Source organism: Megascapheus bottae, chromosome 2 (genome assembly GCF_031878675.1).
Source record: "Megascapheus bottae isolate mThoBot1 chromosome 2, mThoBot2.hap1, whole genome shotgun sequence".
Classification (NCBI taxonomy): Eukaryota; Metazoa; Chordata; class Mammalia; order Rodentia; family Geomyidae; genus Megascapheus; species Megascapheus bottae.
In genome coordinates, this window is record NC_143510.1 from 73,827,920 (window position 1) to 73,854,864 (window position 26,945).

General features: G+C 43.4%; 1 protein-coding gene across 1 annotated transcript; it reads right to left on the minus strand.

The window, feature by feature from the left end:
- Positions 1–2,235: 2,235 nt before the first annotated feature.
- On the minus strand, positions 2,236–6,760 carry Dusp6 (dual specificity phosphatase 6). Its single transcript, XM_090328363.1, has 3 exons — positions 5,785–6,760; positions 4,697–5,134; positions 2,236–3,745 (listed from the first exon to the last, which is right to left on the minus strand). Exons 1-3 carry the CDS (start codon positions 6,182–6,184, stop codon positions 3,438–3,440), a joined length of 1,146 nt encoding a protein of 381 aa, XP_090184489.1. The 5' UTR covers positions 6,185–6,760; the 3' UTR covers positions 2,236–3,437.
- Between the last annotated feature and the right edge of the window lie 20,185 nt (positions 6,761–26,945).

Sequence of the window (26,945 nt, forward strand, 5' to 3'; positions counted from 1 at the left end):
CCACAATCAATCCCACCCCTGAAAAAAAAAAAAGCAGGAAAGGTAGCTGCTTTCCCTGAGGCAGCCACTAATGGGGGACAGCAGGTGGGGGGGTGCGCTGTGGAGTTGCAGCTGCTGGGAAAGGTTGCCCTAGTAACCATTCAGGAAGCCAGGGCAACTCCAAGATGCGAAATGATCACCTTCAGGCGCTCCTCGCAAGCACAAAGGAGTCCAGAAGAGCCTTGGTGTGGTGGAGGAAAAAGGGAGGTGCAAGCTGGGCCAGGAGGGAGGGAGGAGGGGGAGCATGCTGTGGAAGTTACAACCTTCCGCCTTTCAGAGAAGGAAGGAAAAGAGAATACGAACCATAAAAAAAAAAACCACCCACTCTCTTAACATGAGTCCTTTTGTGGGAACAGAGGGGACCCCCCCTCCACCGTGTTCACCAGCCTTCTGAAACAATACACCAGCAGACAGGGGAGAGAAACCCCCAACTTTTGGAACATTTATGGGAGCCCTATACTCTTCTTGCACACTTTTTATAGACGACTGGTGGTGATAAAAACCATTTGCTCCCAATTTATTGGAAACTTTTTTTTTTTTTTGCTTCACAGCTTGAGTTGCTTAAATGCTTCAGGTTCCCTTTCTTCCAAATCACCCTGAGACACTTGCTGAATGGCCGGGCTCAATTATGTTCTCTCCACACTGTGACCCTGCCTGGCTTCCTGCTATTCATATGTGTTACTTCCCCTTCGTGGTAATGGCTTGTGGCATTTGGCCAGAAAACATTATTAATTTCAGAAGTGGACTGACAAACAACCAACCCACAGTGAGCTCGGAGAGGAAGTTGGATGGGAGGCCAGCTGTTTCTGGCCAGCCCAGTAGGAACTCAATGTATGCAGGTTTGAGGAGGGAAGAAAAAAAAACCCACAGTCCATGAGTGTGCATATATATGTATATATTATATATATAATATGAAAAAAGTAATCAAAGAGAAGGGGGAAAAGGCACCCAGCTACTTGAGCTGCAGCTGGACAGGAAATTGCTAAGGCTGCTTACAAATCCCTACTTTGAACAGGCAGTTTAGGGAATGCCAGAAGCGGAAACTGTTCAGAACTGGATTAACAGGAGCCAAGTTGAAGTGCAACCCACTTCTCCTGTGTTCCTGCTGACTTGGGAAACCCAAATACCAAGACTAATTTTGGTTCTTTGGCAGCTAATTTGCTTTTATTTGCAATTAACTTGCTTTTATACTCAATTTGCTTCTCTTAAAAAAAATTATTTTATGTAATCACTATACTGTGATTGACTTGCCTCCTAAATTGTACTCTAAATGGTTAAATGGCTATTTCCCGGTTTGTCCAGTTGGGTGAAAACTTTTCTCCTCAGATTATGAGTTCATATCCAGAACCCCAATTTTGTGTTCTATCACCGGTCCTATACACCCAACTTTTATCTTTTGGGACTTTTATACTCAGGACACGAGAGGAAATGGCATGATGTTAAAAGCCTTTAAGTTTATAAGAAAATTACAGTAATCTCTACCTGAGATTCATTAAGGCCTCCCAATCTGCATTCTCTACTTACCACAAAAACACACTAGAGCAAGATGGTAAAATGTGTCATCTCCAACACCAATGTATAGGAAAGCTCACATGCATGGATAGAAGAGTAGAAAAGGGACAGGGTATTCAGATTTGTCATGCCAACACCTGAGGAGCGTACACAATTGTCCTAACAGTTCATAACTGGAAAAATGACCATTCTCACTGCTTGCCTGGATTATCAGGCATTTACTGAATATCTTGAAGGTGAAGGGCTATCACCTTGTTATTCTGGCACAGTTTTAAAAACAGCTACTCATGAATGTGCAAATCTAACTCAGCAAAGTATATTCTATGAATGGGCATAATACAATAAGCCCCACCTATATTCATAGCAAGTATTGGGTGTATACAGGATTGTTCTTCCTCATGTAGGTATAAAGAGCTCTTTTTAAAAGATAGTACAAGCTGGGCATGGTGGCTCACGCCTGTAATCCTAGCTAATCAGGAGGTTGAGATCTGAGGATCAAGGTTCAAAGCCAGCCCCAACACAAAAGGACCTGAGACTCTTATCTCCAATTAACCTCTAGAAAATGGGAAGTGGGGCTTGCTTGGCTCAAGGGGAGGGCGGTAGCCTTGAGCTGAAGAGCCAGAGACAGTACTCAGGCCCAGTTCAAGCCCTATGACCCACAAAAAAAAGAAGGAAAATACACACTTAATAGCCAAAATAGTTATTTATTAATAATTTAAGGTTTTACATTCTTATAATAAATTCCAGCTCAAAACTTTACACCACGAACATCTGGAGCAACTCTCTTATCCACAATCAGATGCATTCCACCTATCAAATGGATACCCATGCTCACACACACACACTTCCAGTTTTATACAAATTCTTTCTAAAAAGGAAAGGAACCAACCCAAACTATTGCATTTGAGATGACACTCCCTGAAGAATTTTTGTACAGAGGTAATATACTGTTTAGCACAGCTGAAGTAAAAAAAAAAAAAAAAAGTAAGCCCATGATTTTGGTGTCTTTCCAAGATAACCCCTTTTGATTGAGACAACACAATTCAAAGTATATACAAAGGTAAGGCATAGTCAAGCTACATTAAGGAAAAAAATATCACAATGATCAGACTTCATATATATGAAAAGACTTTAGACTGCACCATAACAAAGTGATAACAGTGTCCATAAAAATGTCCTCAGAACTGGTATAATTTGTGCATGCTTGCAAGTGACCCTTTGGATTAAAAAAGAGAAAAATAACAAATCCTTTTCTTCCACTTTTTGTTTTAAGATGTGGCATACTGCTCTTTCTCCCTTTGGATTTCTTTTAACCCCATCAAAGAAAAAAAAAAAACAACAACCCACAATCCAAACAAATACTGCCAAGTGATTGAAGATCAAATATTTACAGTAATCAAAAGAGTATCAGTTTTTCCTTTCCAAACTGATACCACCACAAATACAGAGCTGAAATCTCTCTTTGGCTCCACTATATGCAAAGTTGAATCAGTCTTCACTGAAGACAATATAGTTAATTCCAGATGCAAAAGGAAAGAGCCAGACAAGGCCCTAAAGAACACATGCTCCTAACCCTACCTACCATTTGGTCCTATCCCATGTACCTGGAAGTCCTGAATTCCAGTCCCAGCATGGGGTAGGCTGTACACATGGGTGCAGAGCAAACCTATTGTCTTGTGTCCAGGCAGCAAGCCCTGCTCTTCCATAGAGAATGGAGGAAATCTCTTTGTAAATAACCAATTCCACTCTTGGTAACCCTGTCTAATACAGACAGCTGGTGACATTTTGACACCTGGGGCCACACAAAGAAAGCAGCCCAGCTAGTGCTGCCAAGAGAAGCTGCTGAAGGAATTGGAAACTCCCAGCCAGGACAGGTGTGGTGCCTTTCACGTGGACTGCAGGGAGTCCACCTGGTACACATTCTGGTTGGAAGGGGTGGTGAAATAGAGCTGTTGCGCTGGCACCCGGTTATCACAGGGGCTGCTGAGTCCCAGGGTCCTCTCGAAGTCTAGTAACTGGCCCATGAAGTTGAAGTTAGGGGAGATGTTGGATTTCTTCATCTTGACAATGTCATAAGCATCATTCATAGACAGGTTGAGCTTCTGCATAAGATAAGCCACGGTCACTGTGACTGAGCGGCTGATGCCTGCCAAGCAATGCACCAAGACACCGCAGTTTTTGCCCCGGGCTTCATCTGTAAACAAAAAGGAGAAGCAAGATTTCACTAGACTGAAAAAACTCTTTGTGAATGGTCAGACTAAACATCTGAATCAAAAATAGGATACGCACGAATACTGGGCACAATTACATAGCTCAGATATTTTGCTGAAAATGGAGCTTTACCAACAACAAAATTTCTTAATGTGTGCATTCTTTGCTTCAGCCTGTGAATACCAGAAAGCCTGCAATATGGCGGGGAATGCATTTTATACAGACAAGCAGACTGCAAGGGTCTATTAAATTATTCCCCAACTGTTGTGCAGCTAACAATGGAGGTATTCAGGCATTTTAAAAGAGAAAGGGAAGTCACAGGGGACAACCCATTAGGAGTAACAGGATGTCGACATAGCCAGAAAATGAGTTCCTTTGTAATAGGGAATGCACTACAATGCCTGGAGATTCACTTCTCTCAGGCTTCCAGCCCACACTTCTTCCTGCTGAGATCAGGTTACCCAGTCTCTGTTACCAGTATCACGCTATCATACGGACTGGATAACATTTAGCATTCGTAAAGCTTTCCAACAACTGAACGTGGGTGTCCTAAAATAACTTCTAGATCTTTAAAAATCATAAAGCAGTTATAATGCCTTCACTACTATTTGTAAGGCCACCTCCAGTGGACTGGACGACAAAAAAAATCTGCTTGTGAACTCCTGCCCTCTTTTCAAATGACTGCATTTGCAGGAAGCCCAAACCATGCTTTAAATACACCTGTGGCCCCTCCAGATACATCAAAAGACTTTTCCCCCTTCTTAGCAAAAAGGGCACACCTGAATTTAGGGAGCCTTCCAAGACACGTTAGAGACCCGCAGTCTTAACAAATTAGCAAGCTACTCGAAAGATTCACAATTGAAATACCGAATGACTAGGCGTTCTGTCAGAGATTTTGCATTTAAAAGCTAAAGCAAGGACTGTTAAGTCTCACCTATGAAAGAAATGGCCTCAGGGAAAAACTGGGACAAGTTTTGGCTCCAGTGATCCGAGATCGGAATTTGCTTGTATTTGAACTCTCCTGCGTTCTCAAAGAGATTGGGCAAATTGGGGGTAACATTCAAGATGTACTTGATGCCAAACTCTTCCAACACGTCCAAGTTGGTGGAGTCCTTGGCACAACCCAAGTACAGGAAGGGCAAGATCTCCACCGGGAAGGAAGGCTGGCTGTTGGACAGCGGGCTGCCATCCGAGTCCGTTGCACTATTGGGGTCTCGGTCAAGGTCAGACTCGATATCTGAGGAAGAGTCGGAGCTGATTCGCAGGCCCCCGAGCCCCAACACGGGTAGTGGAGGCGAGCTACTGCTACATGAGCCGTCTAGATTGGTCTCGCAGTGCAGAGCAAACTCGGCTTGGAACTTATTGAAGCCACCTGCCAGAACAAGAAAAGCAATCTTGTAACCCGAGAAGCCGTAGTAATTTTCACAGCTTGTGAGAACCGCAGCTGGACTCTGGAAACAACCCAGCCCCTCCGCCCCCCAACACCACCACCACGACCACTGTTCCCCTCAACCTCCCCACGGATCCCCTGGACATAATCAAATAAAAAGAAATACAATCGAACGTGCACATTCGGAAATGTACCAAATGGGCCGCGTCCCCGGGAGAACACCCAACCCTTCACAAAAATCCTCTTCAAATCCCGCAAATGCACAAGATGGCAACTTCTTTTTCCGAATATTTGGAGGGGGCAAGTTTGCCAATCTGCACCCCTCCGCCCTCCCCCATCCCTACACACAATGCCTTTCACTCTGCAAATGTTCCATTAAAAGAAACCGAACGGTAAGAGATTATTCCTGGTTTGAATAACCCAAGATTCGAGATAAAACCCGGGGGTGCTGGGCGCGAGAGGACACTTAACGTGGGCCCAATCCTCCCGAGTGGAAAACTCCGGCTACCTCGCCGGCCACGAAGCCCTTGGCTGCTCCCCAGTGGCACCGCAAAACATAAAGAAGTAAATAAAGAAATCTTTTCCAAGCCCCCAGCCCCGCGCCCTCGCCGTCCTGCCCCCGGCGCGCCTACCTTCCAGATAGAACGCCCTGCAGCCCTCGTCCTTGAGCTTCTTGAGCAGCAACCCGAGCACAGACTCGCTGCTCGTGTTCTCGTTCCAGTCGCTGCTGTTCTCATCGTACAGCACCACCGTGTCGGTGCCGCAGCGCCTGGTAAAGCGGTCCCGGTCCTCGCCGCGCGTGAAGAGCGCGCGCACCGGCAAGTTCCCCTTCTGCAGGCGCCGCAGCATGATGCCCGGGATGGCAACGTTGATGGCCGACTCGATGTGCGACGACTCGTACAGTTCCTGGGGTCGGCAGTCCATCAGCAGCAGCCGCTCGTTCCCCAGTTCCAGTTGCTCGTTGAGCCACGCCACGGTCTTGCTGATCGCCATTTCCGACGCGAAGGGCACGGGTCTGAGCGTCTCTATCATGGGGGTCGAGACTGCGGGGGAACGAGGGGGGCGGACTTTTGCCTTACCAGACGCCTCTCCCGGCAGGCATAGGCTGGGTGCGCGCTGCCCGCACGAAGCCGCCGCTCTCCTCCTCGCCGAGCCGCGATGGAATCCCGCCTCGCCTTTCCCTAGCCGAGGCTAGCGGTTGGAGAAGGCGAGACGCCGAAGGGAAGCCGGCAGAGGCCCCCCTCCCGCAAGCAAGCGCACCCGGCTGCAGCCGTTCCCTCTCAGAGTCAATGAATGTCTCTCAATGAAGCTGCCCAGTTTTTGTGCCTCCCCGGTGAATGAAATCCAATTAATTCGGACTCTAGGTCACTGAGAGGGGAAAGGAAAGGGAAAGGGAAAAAAAAAAACACAAAAACCCCAGCGGCTCTTAATCCCTCCCTCCGAGGCTGCACCTCCAATCTACCCCGCTGTCTTCGCGGATTTATTCAAGCCTGGATTTGTCCCCAGGATCTCAGTCCCGAGCCCAGCCAGCTTCCCCGCCCCTCTCCAAGCGCGAGGCAGCTCCTCAATGGATACAAACAGCGAACGTCTCAATGGATACATTCTCTCGGCCAGCCAATGAGCGCGCTGCGGAAGGGGCTGTTGCCTTGGGGACGGGCCGGCTGGAACAGGTTGTGTTGATGAATTGTTAATGAGTTTGTCATTCACAAAAACGGAAAGGAATTTCCGCTCCGGATAAGCCCCAGTGCAAACAAGCTGCGACAGCGGGCTCGGCGGGGAGGAAGGAGAAAGAAAAGAGGAGGCTGTGGTGGCGGTGGTGAAGGAGGAGGAGCAGGGCACACACACACACAAAAAAAAAACCAGGGCACTTCAGTGTCTCCTGTTTCCTTCTGTGGAGAGTTCACACTTGGCGTCGGAACTTTTGCTCACAGACGGAGCAATTAGCATGCACAAAAGCCCTGGTCCGCGACGCTCGTGTTCTCCTGCTAGCTTTAGGAAAACTTGTTCTTTCTCTCCCCACTCCCCATTTTTTTTTTAATTCCCTTCAGATTCAACTTGGACCCAGTTCGCCTTCTCCCCTCCCCCGCCCTCCTTTAGGCAGTGTGTGGCATTTGTTTGCCTGCGTTTCGTGTGTGTTTTTTTTTTTTTGAACTGCTCTGTTTGCTCTGATGTTCTTTTTAACCGGAGCTGTGTTGGGGCTGGGTGAGCTGCCTGAGCTTTAGTGACCCGACGATGTGTTAAATGCGAATCCAACATCTTCCGCCACAAGCCACGATTTTTTGTTTCAACCTTAGAAAAAGCAACCAAACCAAGGCCAGCTTAGGCAAAAAAAAAAAAGTAGGGATAGATTTTTTTCTGCTTTTCCTCAATAGGTTTTTAAACAGAGAATGTGGGGGGGGGGGGAGCCGTTGGATCGTTTGATGTGTTTTTTTTTTTTTAATTCCACTTGGGCAGCGTGGGGAAATGATGCGCCATTGTTCCGGAGATCTTAAGTCACCCCCACTGCTCCCTGGGGGCAGTCGCTCTCCATAATGACTTCTGGGGCCAGGAACAAGTCTGGGGAGGCTTCCTGGACTAGATGCTCCTCTGACAGTCCTCACCAGCTGGGAGGACCGGGGAAAGTCGCCCCGCAAGGCCTGCACATTGGGGGTAAAGGGAAGGAGGGGAGGACACTCATCAGGCTGGCTCGGTGATTGGGTACTGTAGACAAACGAAGCAGGTCAGAGGGGAGCCCTTGCTATCCAAACCTCACTCGCCGGTCCAGCGCTGGACCCTTTCCACTGCACCACACGCGCGTGCGCGCTGTGGTCCCGGGCCACCAGCCGCCGCTGGCGCGCGGGGAAGAGGGCGCGGAGGGGGGGGGGTCGTTCCTTGCACGACCCTGGGAAGCAGCTTTGTGGATAGTCCCAAAGCAGGTGGGCAGGCTAGGAGTGCGACCTGTGGGCCACAAACAGGGTGGAGAGTGGCGGAGGGGGGAGGGAGGGACGCCTGTGTTAGCCTGCGTGGCCCGCGAGTTAACTTGGCAAGGTGCTGCAGGCCGGCGAGCTGCGTCCGGCTGGGTCCCGTGGCGCCGAGGAGCTGGCGGGGCGGCCTGGAAGCCGGATGGAGGTGGGGCCGGGCGGGGGCCGCGGCGGCGGCGGCGGCGGGGAGGCGCTTTCCCGGCGTGCCGAGCTCTATTGTTACATAAAAGTGTCGATGCCGGCTCCTCCCCAGCGGAAAACCACCTGTGAGCCACCGGCGGGCGGGCGGTGGGGCTGCGGCCGGAAGGCGCGGGTCCTGATCCGGCCTCCCCTCCCTCGCCCCCCACCGGCCCCAGCGGAAAAGAGGCAGCGGCTTTGTCCGGTCGCTGCCCGGGAGGCGGAAGCGGGGATCGTCGCCGTCCGCGCACGGCGCCCACTCTGAGCACAAGCCAGGGCGCCTGAGGTCCTGGGGTCTCCGAGCACGACGCCCGGTCTCCCGGTCCCGCCTCCGGTGCAATTTGCATTTAAGTCACTCGCTTCTTTTCCTGCTTGAAATATGTAGGATTAAAAAAAAATTTTTTAAAGAAAACAGATTCTAGACCCAGGTTTGCCAATTTTGGAGTTGTGCTGCAGGCAGGCAGACAGGCAGGCCGCGCAGGGAGAAACACGTTCCACGAAACTGGGGGTTGCTTGTAGCCTCTCAGCGCCTTTTATTTAATTTTATTTTTGTGCGGGTCCTTGGAACAAAACGCCCATATTTCACTGGATAGCTTCCAGTTCCAACTGGGGGGAGGAAGGGCAGGCTTAAGCTAGAACTGACGCCCCCAAAGCCTTCCCCATCTGTTAACAGACTTTCCCACCCCGAGTCGTGGTAGTCTTTGGGACTCTGGGAGGAGGGAACAAAAGTGGAACAACAACAAAAAAGGCAAATCTTCCAACCCAGGACCTCCAAGAGAAGAGGAAGTTAAACTGTGTTCTGCAGTCATTTCGCTTTTGTGCCCAGGACTGGCACAATGCTTGGCAAATCTGGAGATCAAAACATGGAATTTTGCTCAGCTTTTGAACACTAGGGCGGTGGAGTAACTTTTGTTAAACGGATTCTGATCAAGGGCCTAGAAAGAACATCATAAAGGTCCCCTAAAAGGATGACTTGGGAAATGCTTGAAACGACAGTTCTTGCTGATATTAAAAAAGAAAAAATAGTTTTGTAGGGTTGCTGTGTAAAATAAGCACAGTAAAATGCCCAAACGGTGAGGTGGTGTACTATTAGCTTGTTGGTATTTTTTTTTTTTAATCATTTGCACTGAGAACTTTCAAAAAGGCCTGAGGCTATTAGTAGCAATCTTTCCATCCCAAAGACACTCTTGGAGGTCTGCCATTTACATCAAACCCTTTGGACAGGAATATCCTAACAATAAGACCCATTCCAGTTTAGCCATCAAAGGAGGCACTGGTAGGCCACACTCAAAATTCTAGAGCCAGGTTAACAGAGTAGACCCAGCTACATACATCTCCATCTTCAACTGTACCAAAGTGAAAGAATGTTAACATGCATGATGTTGGCCCCTCTAGAAACCCTGTGTAAATTATTTCCATTCACAGAGAGCAGCAGAAATAAGGGGTCACTGACTACCAGGGTGGTAGAGTGCTGTGGAAAACAGTCACCGCCACATAGTCACCACCTGAGAAAACGTGAAGGATTTAAAGCTCTTCATGTTGAAACTAGACCACCAGACTTTTATCCAGCTTCAGATTTCCCCTGTTGCTTCCTAAGACCTCAGACATAGGAGGTGAGGCCTCTTCCCTTGCTCCTTTTACAAACCATTGCTTTTCAGTTGCACTCAGTTCTTTATTAGTCAACCATTTACTGAAGGAAGCTTTTTTTTTTCTTTGCTTAGAATGTGCCCTAGATTCTTGTCCTCTGAACTATGGTTATTTATCTAGTAGCACATGGGCCACAGTTTAAGTCATACCCGGTCACTCACCAGTACTATGTTATAGGGAAAGTCTGGGCCTCATTCATGCAATTATAGTCTAAATTACAGGAAAGCCACAGAAAAGAATAGTTAGCCTTCCCGAAGCTTACATTCATAGAAGGAAAGTCAGTAAACAAAATAATGATTCTGTTAAAAGCTGTACTGCTATGGAGAAAAATTAAAGCAAGAAAGAGAATGGAGCATGGTATAAAAAATGGGAATATCTATGTCTCTCAGAGGCCATACTGATAACTCTAAAAAGTATAGGGCTCAAAGTGGGTGTTCAAAAGATAATAAACAGACACAAAAAATACTGCTCAATTCCTGCACACAGCTAACTTGATGCTGTGGCCCTGTCTCTAGTATATTCTACTGGCCCTCCTAGATAGGCTCTCAAGTAAAGCTTTCTGAGGCGCTAAGGATCCTAGGATCCTTATTTTCACAGACCTCATGTGTGTGCACACACGTGTGTGTGTGTGTAGATCTTTTGTAAGTATGGAGGTGACTTTGAGAAGTGCTAATTTCCCTATGTGTACAGGCACCAAGCTCCTGCTGTTGAATTCACTTGTAATATCCCCTGGAAATCTCTTAAAAGTTGCTAGTCTTTTTGGTTATAAATTTTCTCTGGGCCAGTCTAAATTTGCCAAGTTTCCTGAGTTTAAGGGCACTTAGGATTTACAAGACCCAAGTGAATTAGCAAGACCTTTAATCTTCTTGAAGTAAATCTTGTTGAATATAATGACATTAACATATCATGTGAAAATAGTTAAACAGATTTTTCAGTGAATAAGGAGAAGGTGTTTTGCAAAATTTGGCTTACATATAATAATCTCTTTTTTTTTTTTTTTTTTTTTGCCAGTCCTGGGCTTGAGCTCAGGGCTTGAGCACTGTCCTTAGACTTTCTCAAGGCTAGCACTCTACCACTTGAGCCTCAGCACCACTTCTGGCTTTTTGCTACGTATGTGGGGTACCAAGGAATCGAACCCGAGTCTTCATGCATGCTAGGCAAGCACTCTACCACTAGGCCAAACTCCCGGCCCCCACATATAATCTCTTTATATACTCAAGGTTTTACTCTTAGAGCTTCCAGGGAAACTCCAGAAGTGACAGTGACTCGTAGAACAGATAGATATATCTCAAACTCCAATTTAACTATTCTAAAGATACAATTTGAAATCATCCAATTTAAGATAAAATATATATATATATGGGGTGGCACAAATTTCACCCTAAGGTTTCCTGCCTCAAATAAATAGCAAGAAGCTAGATCTGAACAGCAGTAACTTGACCCAAGAAGCCTGAGGAACCAACAATAGGCTGTACAGAGAGAAAGCTAGGGTTTCAAGTAGCTTCCAGTTCAGACACCACCAGAGAACAGCAATCCTGGTTTGTAATCAGCTCGCTTCTCCAGTCACCTTGCTGTGCATGAACTTAGAAGCTAGTAGGCCTTGTTGAGATTGGGTTAATGATTTCTCTAAACAATGTGGGGGTGAGCATAAAGGCAGAAAAAGAAAGTGTAGGAAAGAAGTGACCATCCTCCCACTGGCACATGGGACGGCAAGCATGTCCCAGCTTTCTTATAAGCAGAATGACACTGCACCCTGTCAGAATGATGGACTGAAGTGAAAATATAAACTAAGCATGCTGAAAGGCAGACGTTAGCCGACTTGACTGTGCTTTTAGAAGTAATGTGGTTGTCATTTCCATTTTCTATCACATGATGCCCTGCTCATTGATTTACATTTGGGATCTCATTGAAACTTGGTCTACAGTATGCTTGTTGAAGCTGGATAGTCTGTAGCAAGGAAATGCATTGAAAGGTAATGTCAATTTCTCAGGTCAGCTGTTTCAATTCCATTGCTCCCATTAGGAAAACATTCATTGATTCTTTTATCTTCTGTTCTCACAAAATAGGAAATAAAGAAGTCTGTAAAAATAAATAAATCACCAGGAGACTGATAATTCTGCAGTTCCACTAAGCCTATTTGCCTTTTCCCTTTTTAAAAAAAATCAGGCAAAGGGGCCTGGAGTTTGGCCTAGTGGTAGAGTGCTTGCCTAGCATGAACGAAGACCGGGGTTCAATTCCTCGGTACCACATACTTAGAAAAAGCTGGAAGTGGTGCTAAGGCTCAAGTGGTAGAGCTCTAGCCTTGAGAAAAATCCAAGGACAGTGCTAAGGCCCTGAGCTTAAGCCCAGGACTGGCAAAACAAACAAACAAACAAATAAAAATAATCTGGCAAAGATGCTACTGCACCTTGCATCCCATTGTAGTATTTCTGAAGTTCCGGGTACAGGTTTTAGTGGCAAAATATGGCTTCTACTTCCTTCCACAAAGGCAAGGAACCTCCTGGTCACATACTATGTGTGATACATATATGAGCTGCGTGTTTTCCTCATTCTTCTTGCTAGGCCAAATTTCCTCTGGTGACTTTCCTTCTCTTCATGTGTTCTTATATTCATTGGCTCAGGTGTGAGACTATATACTGCTGGTGTATAAGAGAATTGGTTATTTTTCTAATTGGATACTATTTCCTCCTACTCAATTTTTGCATCAGCACTCAGTGGAAAGTGATTCTTCTAAAACAAAGAGGGCTTTTTAACTTAGTTTCTCAAATTTTACTCATCAAGTCTCCCAAGAGGATTTTGGTAGAGCCTCAAGAGCCCTGAGAATCCAGTCTAACTAATATTACTTGAAGCCATTTGCTTCATTATAAAAATTACCTCTTGCTGTATGATGAACATAACAAGAGTATGGTTATAGTTTATTCTGTACCAAGTTTGTATGAATTAAGTGTGACATGCTCACCCTGCACCGCAGCTATACTATTACTGCATTATTTTAAGTGGGAAACCCTGGGCTCAAATGTTAGGTTTTTAAGCTCTGATTTGCTCTTCTGTCTGTCTCTTTAAGCCTCTTTAGTTCCCAGGGCATCCTACCTAATCAGAGTGGCACTAAAGCATGCCATTCTGCAGGCTGTTATGAATTCAACCTGTTATATAATGGCAGCAGTCACGGAGGTTGTTAAATTTTACCTTACTTGTCCAACCAGGGTTCCTGGAGTCAGACCAATGCAGGATCTAATCTGAGGCTGGCTGTTTCAAGCTGTGTGAGGAAAATCAGCTAATCTCTCTGTACCTCACTTTCCTCATCTGTAAGATGGGAAATTGACCCCAGTAATCTACCACAATCAGTGAATTTTATTTGTCAGTGTGTAGGATTAATCTGAAGACAGTACAATTCATTGTCTGCTTTTACTGGCTACCCTCTTAGTAAATGTTGATTGATCTTGCTAGAAAGAGTAGATTCTATAAAGAAAACCACTATAGTGTGCATTTAGCTTTGTTCAGACAAACAAGCCATACAAAATTACAGAGGAGATTTAAAGAATATCAAGACTCAATTGCTTCATCACTACCTCTCTTGGTTGCTGAGCTAAGCAGTCCAGAAATCAAAGTTTCTCACTATGCTAAGAAACCTGTGTACATTAGGACACAGAGGTACCAGTGGCACCCCTCAAAGATTTCCCACCAATCTAGGACTTGACCCAGTGGCTGCTGCCTTTGGCCCCCATTTCTCCTGTAGACAGCAGATTCTACCCAAGGGGAACTGGAAATCTACTGGCCTGAGACTCCTGTCTGTTGTCTTTTGGGCTTGTGTCTCCCATGAGAGCACTTGTTGATTTTCAGAGTCTTTGCATATAAGAAATCACATTCTGTGGGAATTTCTTTCCTCTCCCTGACTTCATGCCTTACTTTTCAGGAGCTTTGAAGATGGAGGCGGGGAGTTCAGAATTTGATATTAGAGCTATTGTCTCATGAGTAGAAGGAATCTTCCATTCTGGGTGAGGAAGTCTGCGCTAGAAACACATTGTGAAAAGATGCCCAGTCCAGAGTAAGAAGTCTACCTGCTCAGCACAGTTTCCACTGTCATTTTTACTATACAAATGATATCATTCTAGCAATGTATTAAGAACATGTACATATATATAATGCCTGTACATGATATGCATATATATGCATGTCTAATATGTATAATTCAAATAATACTGTCATTAAATTTCTGATAAGTATGCATCCTTTGATGTAAACTCATCTCTACCCACCAAAAGTTTTTAGATTTTGCATCTAAACTTCCCAAGTCTAAAATCACTGCTAGGTCTTGCAAAACCTATCTTGCTAGTTTACCAGGGGAAAGGGCTTCTGATGGAATTTCTCTGCTTTCTTTTTTTTCATATATTTTTATTGTAATTGATAGAAGGGTTACATTATATTCACCAGATAGAAGGTACATTACTTCACCTACATTGATACCCTTCCTCATGTCTTTGTCCCCATTTCCCTCCCCCTCCCCCTGCCCTTCTCTGTTTTCTTGTTGTCTACATGGTAATCTGTTTTCACAGTAATTCAGTATAGCTACTGTGGTACTCTAATGTTTTAAACATGGATGGTTAGCTGTGACATTTTAATGTGAATGAAGATTTTTTTTGAAATGAGCATAAAGGAGGTTAGAGAAATTATTCCTGTTGCTAAAATGGATGGCCTTACAATACATAATAGGTCCAGGAGGGATGACATGATCCAAAGATCTTAAATAATCAAAATTTAAGGAGGCAGGAAGCCCAACTGCCTATGTCAGAATGCAGCCTGCGGCCCAGGAGCCAAGATCATGTCCTCCTTGAAACAAAAGCTGTTGGTTTTGATTTGGAAACATCACTGCATTAGCTTCAGCAGGGTTCTTTGCACAAACTGCTATTTATTGAGGGCAGAGAAAAGGGCTATTTTCTATATAGCTACCTACATAGGATTTTTTGGCGGGGAGGAGGGTCTAGATAAATTTAGTATGTTGTCGGGGTCCTTCATCCCCAGTCCCTCTTGAGGAGGGATGGGGAAAAGCACACCCCAACCAGTCCAAGCCGCGAGAGGAGAGGGCCCATTGTCCTCCCGCACTCAGCCTTGCTTCTCCGGAGCACAAACAGAAACTCTCTCTCTCTCTCTGTCTCTCTCTCTCTCTGTCTCTGTCTCTCTCTGTCTCTCTCTCTCTCTCTCTCTCTGTCTCTGTCTCTCTCTGTCTCTCTCTCTCTCTGTCTCTGTCTCTCTCTGTCTCTCTCTCTCTCTCTCTGTCTGTCTCTCTGTCTGTCTCTCTCTCTGTCTGTCTCTCTCTCTCTGTTTCTCTGTCTCTCTCTCCTCTCTCTGTCTCTCTCTCCTCTCTCTGTCTCTCTCTCTCTCTGTCTCTCTCTCTCTCTGTCTGTCTCTGTCTCTCTCTCTCTGTCTCTCTCTCTGTCTCTCTCTCTGTCTCTCTCTCTCTCTCTCTCTCTCTCTCTCTCTCTCTCTCTCTCTCTCTCTCTCTCTCTCTCTCTCTCTCTCTCTCTCTCCTCCTTATATTGGGTGCGGGAGCCTATCAGCACAACAGGTGGGCAGGATAAAGAGGTCCACTTGTTTACCCCTACTGCAGGTCTCAGCAGAAAGTTATTAGAATGGTGTTACTCAGCCCCCAACAGTATGTCATTTACTTTTATAGCAAGAGAGGTAGAGTACTATGTAGAGCGTAGCTTACATCGAGGACCTGTACCATCAGAGTTTGAGACTGCTGATTTTTTTTTAAATTATATTTTTGTTGTCATTCAATAGCTGTACAAAGAAATTATCATTCAACAAATCCATATTGAATACAATGCATCTTGTGGATGGATGGACGGATGAATGATATTATCCCCATCCCTTTCTTTTCTTTCTTTCTTATTTTATGGGTCATAGGGCTTGAACTCAGCCTGGGCACTGTCCCTGAGCTCTTGAGCCAAGCCCCACTTCCCATTTTCTAGTCTCAAGTCCTTTTGTGCCCCGGCTGGCTCTGAACCTTGATCCTCAAATCTCAGCCTCCTGAGTAGCTAGGATTACAGGCCAGCTAACCCCATTCCTTTCAACCCAACCCCTCTCCTCAATTTTCTTAATTTCATAGGACATGCATTGAATATCTTCCCTCCTCAGCCATTTCCTTATTTGTCTACCCCCTTCCTTGACTCCTTTTCTCACCTTTCAAGTACCAGTCTCCTGATATTCATTTTGTTGGACTGTGAGTTGGTTTTCTACACTGCTTGAGATCTCCCTTGCTAATGCCATGTTTTGGCTAACACACTGATGTACACTCACAAACGACCCCACTCTGATTACTTGTACATCTATAAATTATCACTAGCTTCCACAGAGGAAAGAAAACAGGTGATCTTTGTCTCTCTGGGCCTTATTTACCTCACTTGCATAATTATTTTCCAGGCCCATACATTTCTTTGCAAATGATACAATACCATTTCTTCCTGAAGAATGAGTGAAATTCCATTGTGTATATATTCTTGATCCATTGAGGGACCACTGATTCTGATGAGAAGAATCTGTAATCTCTCTTTCCCATCCTGACATTTTGTGAGTTAGCTTTCAATCGCTATGACATAGTACTATAACTGAGAAAAATCAGCTTAAAGAAGGAAATATTCAGCTAGTGGCTCATGCCACTAGCTAATCAGAAGGCTGAGCTCTGAGGATCACAATTTGAAGCCAGTCCAGGCAGGAAAGTCCAGGAGGTTCTTTTATTTATTTTTTATTTTTGCTGTCCTGGGCTTGAGATCAGGGCCTGAGCACTGTCCTTGGACTTTCCCAAGGGCAGAACTCCACCACTTGAGTCTCAGCAACATTTCTGGCTTTTTTCTATGTATGTGGTATCAAGGATTCAAACCTGGGTCTTCGTGCATGCTAGGCAAGCACTCTACCACTAGGCCAAACTCCTGTGCTCATCCAGGAGGTTCTTATCTCCAGTTAACCATCAAAAAAGCCAGAAGTGGAGCTGTTGCTTAGGTCATAGAGTGTTAGCTTTGAGCAAAAGAGCTCAGGGACAGTCTTCAGGCTGGGAGTTCAAGCTTCAGTACAGGCACACACAACAAAAGGATGAAGTAGGAAAATTCATTTGGGCTTTAGTCAGGGGTTTCAGCCCATGGTCAGCTGGCTTTCTTGCTTTTTGGCCTGTAGTGAGAGAATATCAAGGAGAAAAGCACATGGTACAGGAAGCTGTTTTCATCATGGTAGCCAAGAAGCAAAAAGAAATAGAAAGAGTCCAGGATTCCAGTGTTCCTCTCACAGTACAGATTCAATTACCTAATTTCCTCCAACTAGATCCCAGCTTCTAAAGATTCTGCTGTCTCCTGATATTGCCATCAGTTGGTTACCAAGCCTCTCTAACATGCAGCCTTGGAGAACAATCACTATTCAAACCATAACAACAAGGGACTGGGGGGCCAAAAGGCACCCAGACAAGAGACAGGAGGAAGTACCAAGGTGTGGGGGCTGGACATGCCTGACTATTGAAATAGTACAGTTAGGCTGTATGGAAGGTAAAGAATGGACACAGGAAAGATAATTTAGAGACTTGGAAATGGGCTTTGTTTGCCATGCTAAGGAGGATGGGATTTTGTTTTAAGGCAGAGAGAAGTCATGAAAGATACTCATATAGGGATGTAATATGGCATCAGAATATAATTCTGGTAAGACAGAGTAAATAGATTCTTGGCAGAAAGAACAGCACAGAAGGAATTTCAATACCAAACTTTAGACTCTATTATAGAGCTACAGTGACCAAAACAGCTTGGTACTGGCACAAGAACAGGCCTGAAGACCAATGGAAGAGATTTGAGGACCCAGATATTAACCCACAGACATATGGCCACCTAATATTTGATAAGGGAGCCAAAAAAATAGAATGGAAGAAACACAGCCTCTTCAACAAGTGGTGCTGGCAGAACTGGTTAAGCACCTGCAGAAAACTAAAGCTGGATCCTTCTTTGTCACCCTGCACTAGAATTAACTCCAAATGGATCAAAGACCTGGAGGTAAAAGCTGACACACTGAAAACTTTACAGGAAGGAACAGGAGATACACTAGGCCTCCTTGGCACAGGTCGAAACTTTCTTAATAAGGACCAAGAATCACAACAAATCAGAGAAAGGCTGGATAAGTGGGACTGCATTAAACTGCAGAGCTTCTGTATGGCAAAGGACATAGCTACCAAATTAACTAGAAATCCTGCAGAGTGGGAGAAGATCTTCACTAACCATACAACAGACAAAGGCCTCATATCTAAAATATATCAACAGCTCAAAAAATTGAATCACTCCAAAACCAATCTCCAAAGAAACAACCATCCCACTGAAAGATGGGCCAAAGACTTTAAGTCTTCTCTGAAAAAGAAATAAGAATGGCCTATAGACACATGAAGAAATGCTCCACATCTATGACCATAAAAGAAATGCAAATCAAAACAACTCTAAGATTTCACCTCACTCCAGTTAGAATGGCCAGGATCAAGAAATCTAATAACAACAGATGCTGGAGGGGATGTGGCCAGGAGGAAATCACTACTACACTGTTGGTGGGAGTGTAAACTCATTCAACCACTATGGAAAGCAGTATAGCAGTTTCTCAAAAGACTAAACATAGAGCTCCCCTATGACCCAGCAATTCCACTACTTGGCAATTGTCCAGAAACAAGGACATACTAAATCCACTAGTACAATGATGTTCACTGCAGTACTATTTACCATAGCAAAGATATGGAACCAACCCAGGTGCCCCTCAGTTGATGAGTGGATCAACAAGATGTGGTATTTGTACACAATGGAATTCTATGCTGCTGTCAGAACGACATCACCCCATTTGTAAGGAAATGGAAAGACTTAGAAAAAATTGTATTAAGTGAAGTAAGCCAGACTCAAAGGAACATAGGCTCAATGGTTTCCCTCATTTGTCATAATCAGTAGAAACCTTGGGCTCTCCTAGCAGAGATTTACAATAGAACAAAATCTACATACACAAGGCCATATAGTATGATGCTAAATGAAAGGACCTCCAGGATATAGAAACAAAAGCCATATAATGAGTGATTGTTATCCTTAACTACTATGTGATCTCTCCTCTCTTTTGCTGTCCCTCGGTTATCTCATACTGTTACAGTATTTCACCTGGTTATCTAATATATTGTATATATGTGTATTTGGTTATTTGAAATGGGATAGGGAAGGGGGGAAACAAGACGAGGGTGAGGGTGGTGGGAGGGAAATGGGGACCGTGAAAAGGGTATCAATGTTTGTGAAGTAATGCACCTTCTATCTGGTGAATATAATGTAACCCTTCTATTAATTACAATGAAAATATATGAAGAAAAATAAAAGTAAATATACTGGAGGTGAGAAACTGGGTTAAGAAAGCCCATTAGGAAGACAATGCAGTTGTCCAGATATGCAAAGTTATTCCAACACAATTGTCTTTTTCTGGAAATAAAAAATTAATCAACTTGCTAGCTTTTCAGCTGATTTCTAAGACTAGAAAATTCCCTTACCCCTTCGGTGACTCAGAATCCTTCCCTATTAATAGAAGATGACAAAATACTTATCTTACCTCATGCAGAGAGGTACTGAGAGATGTTTGTAATTGGAGCCAGGAAAGAGGAAAAATGTTATTCTAAATGCCAGTTGCAATAATTCCTCTTGAGGATAGGAAACTGCCTTTCTCCCCCTAAGGGTTTATTATAAAATTTTCAAACCTACACAAAAACTAAAGATTGAGTCAAAGCATCAGAAGAACTCTTTGGAAAGAGCTTTTGCAGAAATGCCAAGTAGTCCCTTACCTAGGAAGTGGCATTTCCAACACAAGATGTCATTACCTCTTGGATGAAAGTGCCATTGCAATGTGCTTGCAAACACTTCTCCAGTGCAAGGTTTTGTAAAGGAAGTCCAGTTTTCCCATTAGTTTTCATTATGAACAACTGTGTAAGAGGCACTACTCATTCCTATTGCTGAATATGAAGGGATGAGGAAAAGTTCACTGCTCATCCAAGTGAAGAATTGGGCGTATTATGTTCACGTTTGTACTTTGACCAGGGAAGCTTGTAGTCTGTCCATGTGACAAAGGGCACATGGCTGTTCCTTTTCCCTATACTGCCATGCCCATTCCTATAACTAGGAGTCCATTCTACTCCCCTGGACGACAAGGGGATTCTTTCCTTCCAGCCAACAGGCCAACAAAATGAATGCCACGAAGCTGAAACATGTTTTGTCTGAGAGAGGAGGCAGACAAGCAGAGAGGGGAATGGGCACATGATTATATACTCAGTATGTGCATGTAAAAATGGAGTCAGGTTAACCCAAGGGGATGACTGAGACTGGGAGAGATGGCACCAGGAGAATGGTAGAAGAAGTAAAATTGATCCAGATGCATTCCACTCATAAACACACATGTTGAATTGAAACCCCTTAATAAAAAACATTACATTAAAAAAAACCCATCCTCAAAAGATAGGCTGAACCGGCACACAAACACTGTAAGAAATTAAAAAAATACATCACATGTGTACAGGATCCTGAAGAAATAAACAGGCAAGAGCCAAGTATGATAGCACACACCTGTAATCCCAGCTACTTCTGAGACAGGAGCAGGAGGATCAAAAGTGGAGGTCAGCTTTGGCAAAATATACAGGAGATCTTGTCTCAAAAATAAAACAAAATAATGGCATTCGCAGGGATGTGGATGAATCTAGAGCAAATCATGTTGAGTGAGACAAGTCAAGACCTAGGGAACAAAAGGTGCATGGTATCCTTAATATGTGGCTATTAAATCCAAAGAGTACAAGAGCGAGGACTTAATAACTGCATACCCAAAGCTATGGACATGGTAATGGAAATATAAACATAACTATATAGACATAAAAACCTATGACTCTATAGACATAATGTTTTACTTCATAAATTAATATGTTTCTATGACACACAACCCCTTAGCCTAATTTTGATTAAGTTCTAAATACTAAGTCCCAGTGATTGTAAATAGAGATTCCCTCCTTGAACACTTGTTTGTTAAACTTGCCATTTAAAATATGATGTAAAAATCAACGTTAATAAATTTTTTAATAAAAAAATAAAACAAAAAAGCTAAGGGCATAACTCATGTGGTGGAGTGATTACTTCATATATGCAAGGTTCTGGATTTAACCCCCAGTACAAAATGAGAGGGGAGGAGAGAAAAATAAGAGGAGAGAAGCCAATAGAGCCAGGTAGAACTTTGATCTAATAGGTAACTTAGGAAGGTAGCACCTAGTTCTATATCAAAGCAATAACCCTGTTCAAGACCCAAAAGCATGTCTGTATTTGACGAATGACATTATCAGACATCCCAGGAGAGCTGATTTGATTTTACAGTGACAAACTCCAAATTGCTTCATTTTATGTATGAAAAATAACTGGATACAGGGAGATATATAATGAGGTGACATATCACGAATACATACATAGAAGACAATATATTCTCCTTTCTTAGCACAGTTACGTAAGCAATGAATGATTAGTTCTTTCAAATGGAAATATTTGCTTTCATGCAGAAAATTGTTCTGATTCATGTGTTTCCTGTTATCGTGTATTTCTTGGAAAACTTTCTGTTGTGCAATTTGTTGCAAAGCAATCAGGGGACCCACAAATATAGAAGAAGGCCTTTTAACCATTATACAACTTGGTTCTCATTTGGAAATCACAAATCCCAGCCTGCCTTTGCATGGCATTCTTCTGTGTTACTGGTTAGATTCCTCTACTGCAGAAAGCTCAAGGAAAACAGCTAGAAACATAGCTGTGCTGACAAGAAAGAACTGTTAAGAAAACAAAAGTGATGGAGAATATTTGTTCACAAATTAATTTGTTCTGCTATTTGATCATTCAAGTTTCTGACTTAATCTTTAAAAAATAAGAGTATGTATGCTACTGCTGTGAGATTTGAAACTACAGAATATAGTTTTCCCTCAAATTAGATAAAGGTCTTCTCTACTTTCTTTGTACAACAATCTTGCTATGAAGCCCAGGTTTACGTGAAACTCATGTAAACCTGCCTCAACCTCCCAAGTAATAAAGTATAACATAATTTATTCATTTAATCATAATGCCTTTTGCTATTGTAAGCAATGGCTGCAATAGGATTTTTACATAGGAATGCATATTGTGTGTGGGTACATCAATATGTAACTTCTTAATGTGGAATTGTTTGAGTAAAGTGAGTGTATAGCTCTGATCAGTATCACTTCAGTGCTCTTTTCACAGACAGCAGTAACTTGCATTCCTATTAGTAATCTATTTCTCTATATCTTAGTTGACTCAGGGCCGATCTGCTGGAAGAATATTGATCTCTCTTGGCAACCCACTATTGCCTTGAGGGTGAATAAATGCAGCAGTGATACTCACTAGACACACATTGAAAAGGAACTATACAACTTGTGAGTGGGGATATGAAATGAAAACTGGGGGTGAGAGAGAGGGGAGAAGAGTGCCATTGTTCAAAAGGAAATATACTCTTTTTTTTTTTTTTTTTTTTTTTTTGCCAGTCCTGGACTTGAGCTCAGGGCCTGAGCACTGTCCTTGGACTTTCTCAAGGCTAGAGCTCTACCACTGGAGCCTCAGCACCACTTCCGGCTTTTTTCTATGTATGTGGTACCGAGGAATCGAACCCGGGTCTTCATGCATGCTAGGCAAGCACTTTAACCACTAGGCGAAACTCCCGGCCAGGAAATATACTCTTTAGCTGACTTACGTAACTTAAACTCTTCTGTACATCACCTTTATAATAACAATTTTTTTAATTTAAAAAGTCACTTGAGCATTTTTTATGTTTAAAGATTGTTTTAATTTACTTTCCTATTAGCTATTTTTAATGAGCTTTTAATATTGTTTAACCTTATCTTTCAATCATAACATAAACTCATTATAATCAATGAACTTGAATACCATCAATCAACATTTGTGTCTCACAGAAACAGCCAACCAAATAAAAAAAATGACAAAACTGGATTCTCTTCAAGCATTCTTTGAATAAGTGTTTAGTTTTGTGATGCCAGAGATAGAGCCCAGCATGCATGTTATGCAAGTACTATACCACTAAGCTCCACTCCAGCCCCATACTCAGTCTCTAGTTCTACCAAAACCTGTCCTCACTCCTTAGGCCCACAGAGCCAGAAAGCCCTGGGTTTTATTTTAACACAAGCAGAGATGTTTGTTGTAAATTCTTTGTTTTAGTCAGAGACTATGTAAACTTTTTTTTTGTCTGTCATGGGGCTTGAACTCTGGGCTTGGCACTACTGCTCAGCTCTTCAGCTCAAGGCTAGTGTTCTACTACTTGAGCCATAGCGTTATTTCCAGTTGGTTGGAAATAAGAGTCTCATTGACTTTCCTGCCCTGGCTGGCTTTGAACCACAATCCTCAGACCTCAGCCTCCTGAGGAGCTAGGATTTATAAGTGTGAGCCACTGACTCTTGGCTTTAAATTGTCTCTAGTATTAGAGTTCCTGCCTTTTGTATGAGAAAAAAAAAGGTGAGTGGGAGTGATATTACTAAATTTTGAAAGCCTTTTTTCGCTCTCATTTCCTTTCATAAGAAAATATTATCAAAGCCCTATCACCTGGGAGTGGTGGCTCACACCTGTAATCCTAGTTACTCAGGAGGGAGATCTAAGGATTGAGGTTCAAAGCCAGCCCGACACTAAAGTCCATGAGACTCTTATCTCCAATTAACCATCAGAAAATCAGAAATGGTGCTGTGGCCTAAGGGGTAGGGCAGTTGCCTTGAGCCAGGCCCAGAATTCAAGTCCCACAACTGACAAAGAAGAAAAAAAAATTATCTTGTCCATTAAGAGAAGAATGAAAAAAAAAATTCCTGTTGCTCCTTTCTATGTCTGCGACGGTTTAAAAGTATCTGTTTACAACTTGGAAATATTCTCTTTTTCTTGGCAGCTAATATTCCTCAGCTGATGAGTTAACAGATACATATATTACACAAAATAGGGTATCCTGAATCAGAAGACTTTTGAATATTAGTTTGAATAGCTTTATCTTGATCCCTATCTAAAATTCACTGATTATAAAATGGGTGGCAGGGTGCAAGAAAACCACAGTAGCAAGGCAGATGATAAGATGCTTTGTAAATTCCTGCAGAAAGTAGTCTGTATATAGGAAAAGCTAGCAAGCCTTACTGGGCAGAAACAACCAATCCAAGAAAATAACTACAACATACAATTATATTTCATTTTAACTTTTGTTTTGGTGCTGGGACCTGAACCCACAGGATCTTACACATACTGCATTCTAAGCCAGTATCCAATTTTATCCCGATGAGATTAAACTCCCAAGAAAGAAGAGATTCAGAGATCACATCTTTAACAGAGAGAATTCCCTGAAGCAACTTTAGTTAACCTTAGTTAGAATGGTAGTTCTTTATGTGTGTTATGGAGGAAAAAGACTGCAGGTAAAATACCAAATTGAAATGTGTGTGTGTGTGTGTGTGTGTGTGTGTGTGTGTGTGTGTGTGTGTGTGTGTGTATGTGGTCTTAGTCTATTTCCCTGGAAAACAAAACTTGAGGAAAAGATGACTAGATAGCTTGCTAAGGCTCTGCTGGGAAATGAAATCCCATGGCTATAAAAGTGAGCATGGGATAGTTGAGGCAGAGAAGGAAGAAATGTAACTATAAGGTGCTGCATTAAGGAACTTATCAAACTCCAGAAACACAGCTAGTTGCTAGGTCCAGAAAGTCAACCTGACCATCCATTGGAGGGAAGAATCTCTAGTGAGAAGGAGCAGTAGAGGAAGAGAAAGGCATTTGTCTTCTTGTCTTCCAGTTCTTTGATCCATAGTTTAACTCCTCTGCACTTTTGAATTATTACCCCATCAAAGGGAGAGGATGGAAAAGCGAGCTAGATTCTGTATCTCACTGAACTGCCTGAAAAAGGAGGGAGGAAGGCACCCCTAGAACATAAAGTATGTGAGACTCATCAAGCTGGACTTGGGTTCTTAAGTCACCAATGCTCCTGATATAGCAGGTAAGATGTGTTCTTACCCAAGCCCGCTTTTTCCTGAGGAAGGCAGATTATATGCCTCTGGTCTCTTTCAAATATACTGAGACATGGTAGGGGTTGGGGTGTCAGGTAGAGCAAAGACATTTTGAAAGCACAAAACTCAGTCTGGTTTAGTCATGTGTTAACATTATGAGGAATAGGTTAAAGTATTTTTAAATCGAAGAAGTAATGCTTTTGTAGAGATTAATATGAATGCTTTTCAGAGAAAAAGTCACTAACTCATAATGGTATGGGGATGAAACTTAAATTCTTAACAAGGTTTATGATTGACTGAAGTATATTTTAATGATACATCACATAGATTTCTGGACTGAGTTTACTCTTAATTAGATGATGTCTATTACTAATGGTAATTTTCAAAGAGGTATTCATTAAGAAAAAATGTTCTTTACCACAATGCTTCCTTTCCAAATCATATGTCATAATTTGTGCTAAGGCATGTATCTCAGTTTCTAGCTGTAGATTTTTTACCAAAACACCCACTGCCCTAAGGAAAACCTGACAGACAGTCCCCGGTATCTTTGAGTGCTTTGGTATAGATTTGAAAGGCAGCTGGTGGTAATGGAAGCAGGAAGAAACATGTGCCGAAGAAGGTGTCAATAAAATCAACTTTGCTATGTGAAAATAAAATAACAAAATACTTTTTCCTAGCCTACACATCCAGATGATACTTGGAAAGTTAAAAGGAACTAAGAAAAGGGCTGGATACAAAACTTGAAAAAGGTATAATGTTTCAACCTTGATGTGTTAGATGCCAGAAACCTAGTTTTCAGTTACTCGGGTGAAATGATCACAGGTAGTGTTGCCTGCACACATTCATCAAGAAGCTAAGTTTAGGGAGGATCCTTTGCTCTAGCCCTGTAGAACACCACTATCTTTATGTCCTTTCCATTCCCAGGAAGTATTTTTGTGTTCCTTTATGACATATTTTTTACCTGAATGCAGGCTCTCCCCTACCTTTTCTCTAAGTACCTGCCAGCCCTTTATGAATCTAGAGAGCCTGCACTTTGGCCCACGAGAGCTTTCATATCCTCATCCTCCAGGAGAAATACTGTGGCCATTGACTGAGAAGTTTATCCCTTTTTCTTTAGAAGGTCTACTGTCAAAATGTCAAGGAGAGAATAAGTAGTCTATTATGGGCCTGGTGCCTGGGATTTTGAAATGCCTGTGAAGAATCTGAACTGGTGTGGATGTACGTGTTAGTACCTGAGAGTGGAGCGGATGTGGCCCCCACCCTGGAATGAATACACACTTCCAGAGGACTCGTCTCCACACGGTGGTGGAAGGAACAACAGACAGCTATGAGCCCACACGCTCAGCCATCTGCGGTTCCAACCACACAGCTCTCTACTCCCCCCCCCCATTTCCTGCAAATGATTCATCTATGCTTTTTGGCCTTCTTCAAAGATAACTGTGTAGGCATTTTGAGGAGGGCGAAGTCATTAAGAAAAGTGGAATCTGGAGTTATTAGGATGAGGTAGAGCCGATTAAATGGTGTGGAATTTTGCAAAGCAAACAGTGAGGGAGATAGACGGGGGGGGGGGGGGGGGGGGCGCCTCGTGTTGCCTAGCCGAGCATTATCTCAACAGGTTAGCATCCATAAACAGCTCACCCATACCAGCGGCACGTAAAGGATGAGCACACAAGTTGCTAAAGAGCAAATAGGGAGCGAAGAATGGATCAAGGGAGTCTGGATTTCCCAGTGTAGCTGCTGCCCCTCTCACTCACCATCCTGGATGGTTTCTGTTGCTGTGTTACCCAATGTTTTGTACCAATGAATACAGCCTTTGTGAGATTTTTTTTTCCAAAAAAGCAGACCCAAAGGACTGCCACACAAAAATGACTGCTTACAGGACTCCATAGTGTCTTTCATCTCATTTGGTATATGACAGAATAGACATAGATGCTTTTTGTCGCCTGCCCAATACCCTCTTCCT

Bases quoted from the DNA above. Each gene is read 5' to 3' on its own strand.
- Dusp6 (XM_090328363.1), bottom strand. From the start codon at position 6,184: ATGATAGAGACGCTCAGACCCGTGCCCTTCGCGTCGGAAATGGCGATC. The intron at 5,135-5,784 runs GTAGGCGCGCCG...TTGTTCTGGCAG, and splicing joins CAGGGCGTTCTATCTGGAAG to GTGGCTTCAATAAGTTCCAA. The intron at 3,746-4,696 runs GTGAGACTTAAC...TTTTGTTTACAG, and splicing joins TGAGGCCATTTCTTTCATAG to ATGAAGCCCGGGGCAAAAAC.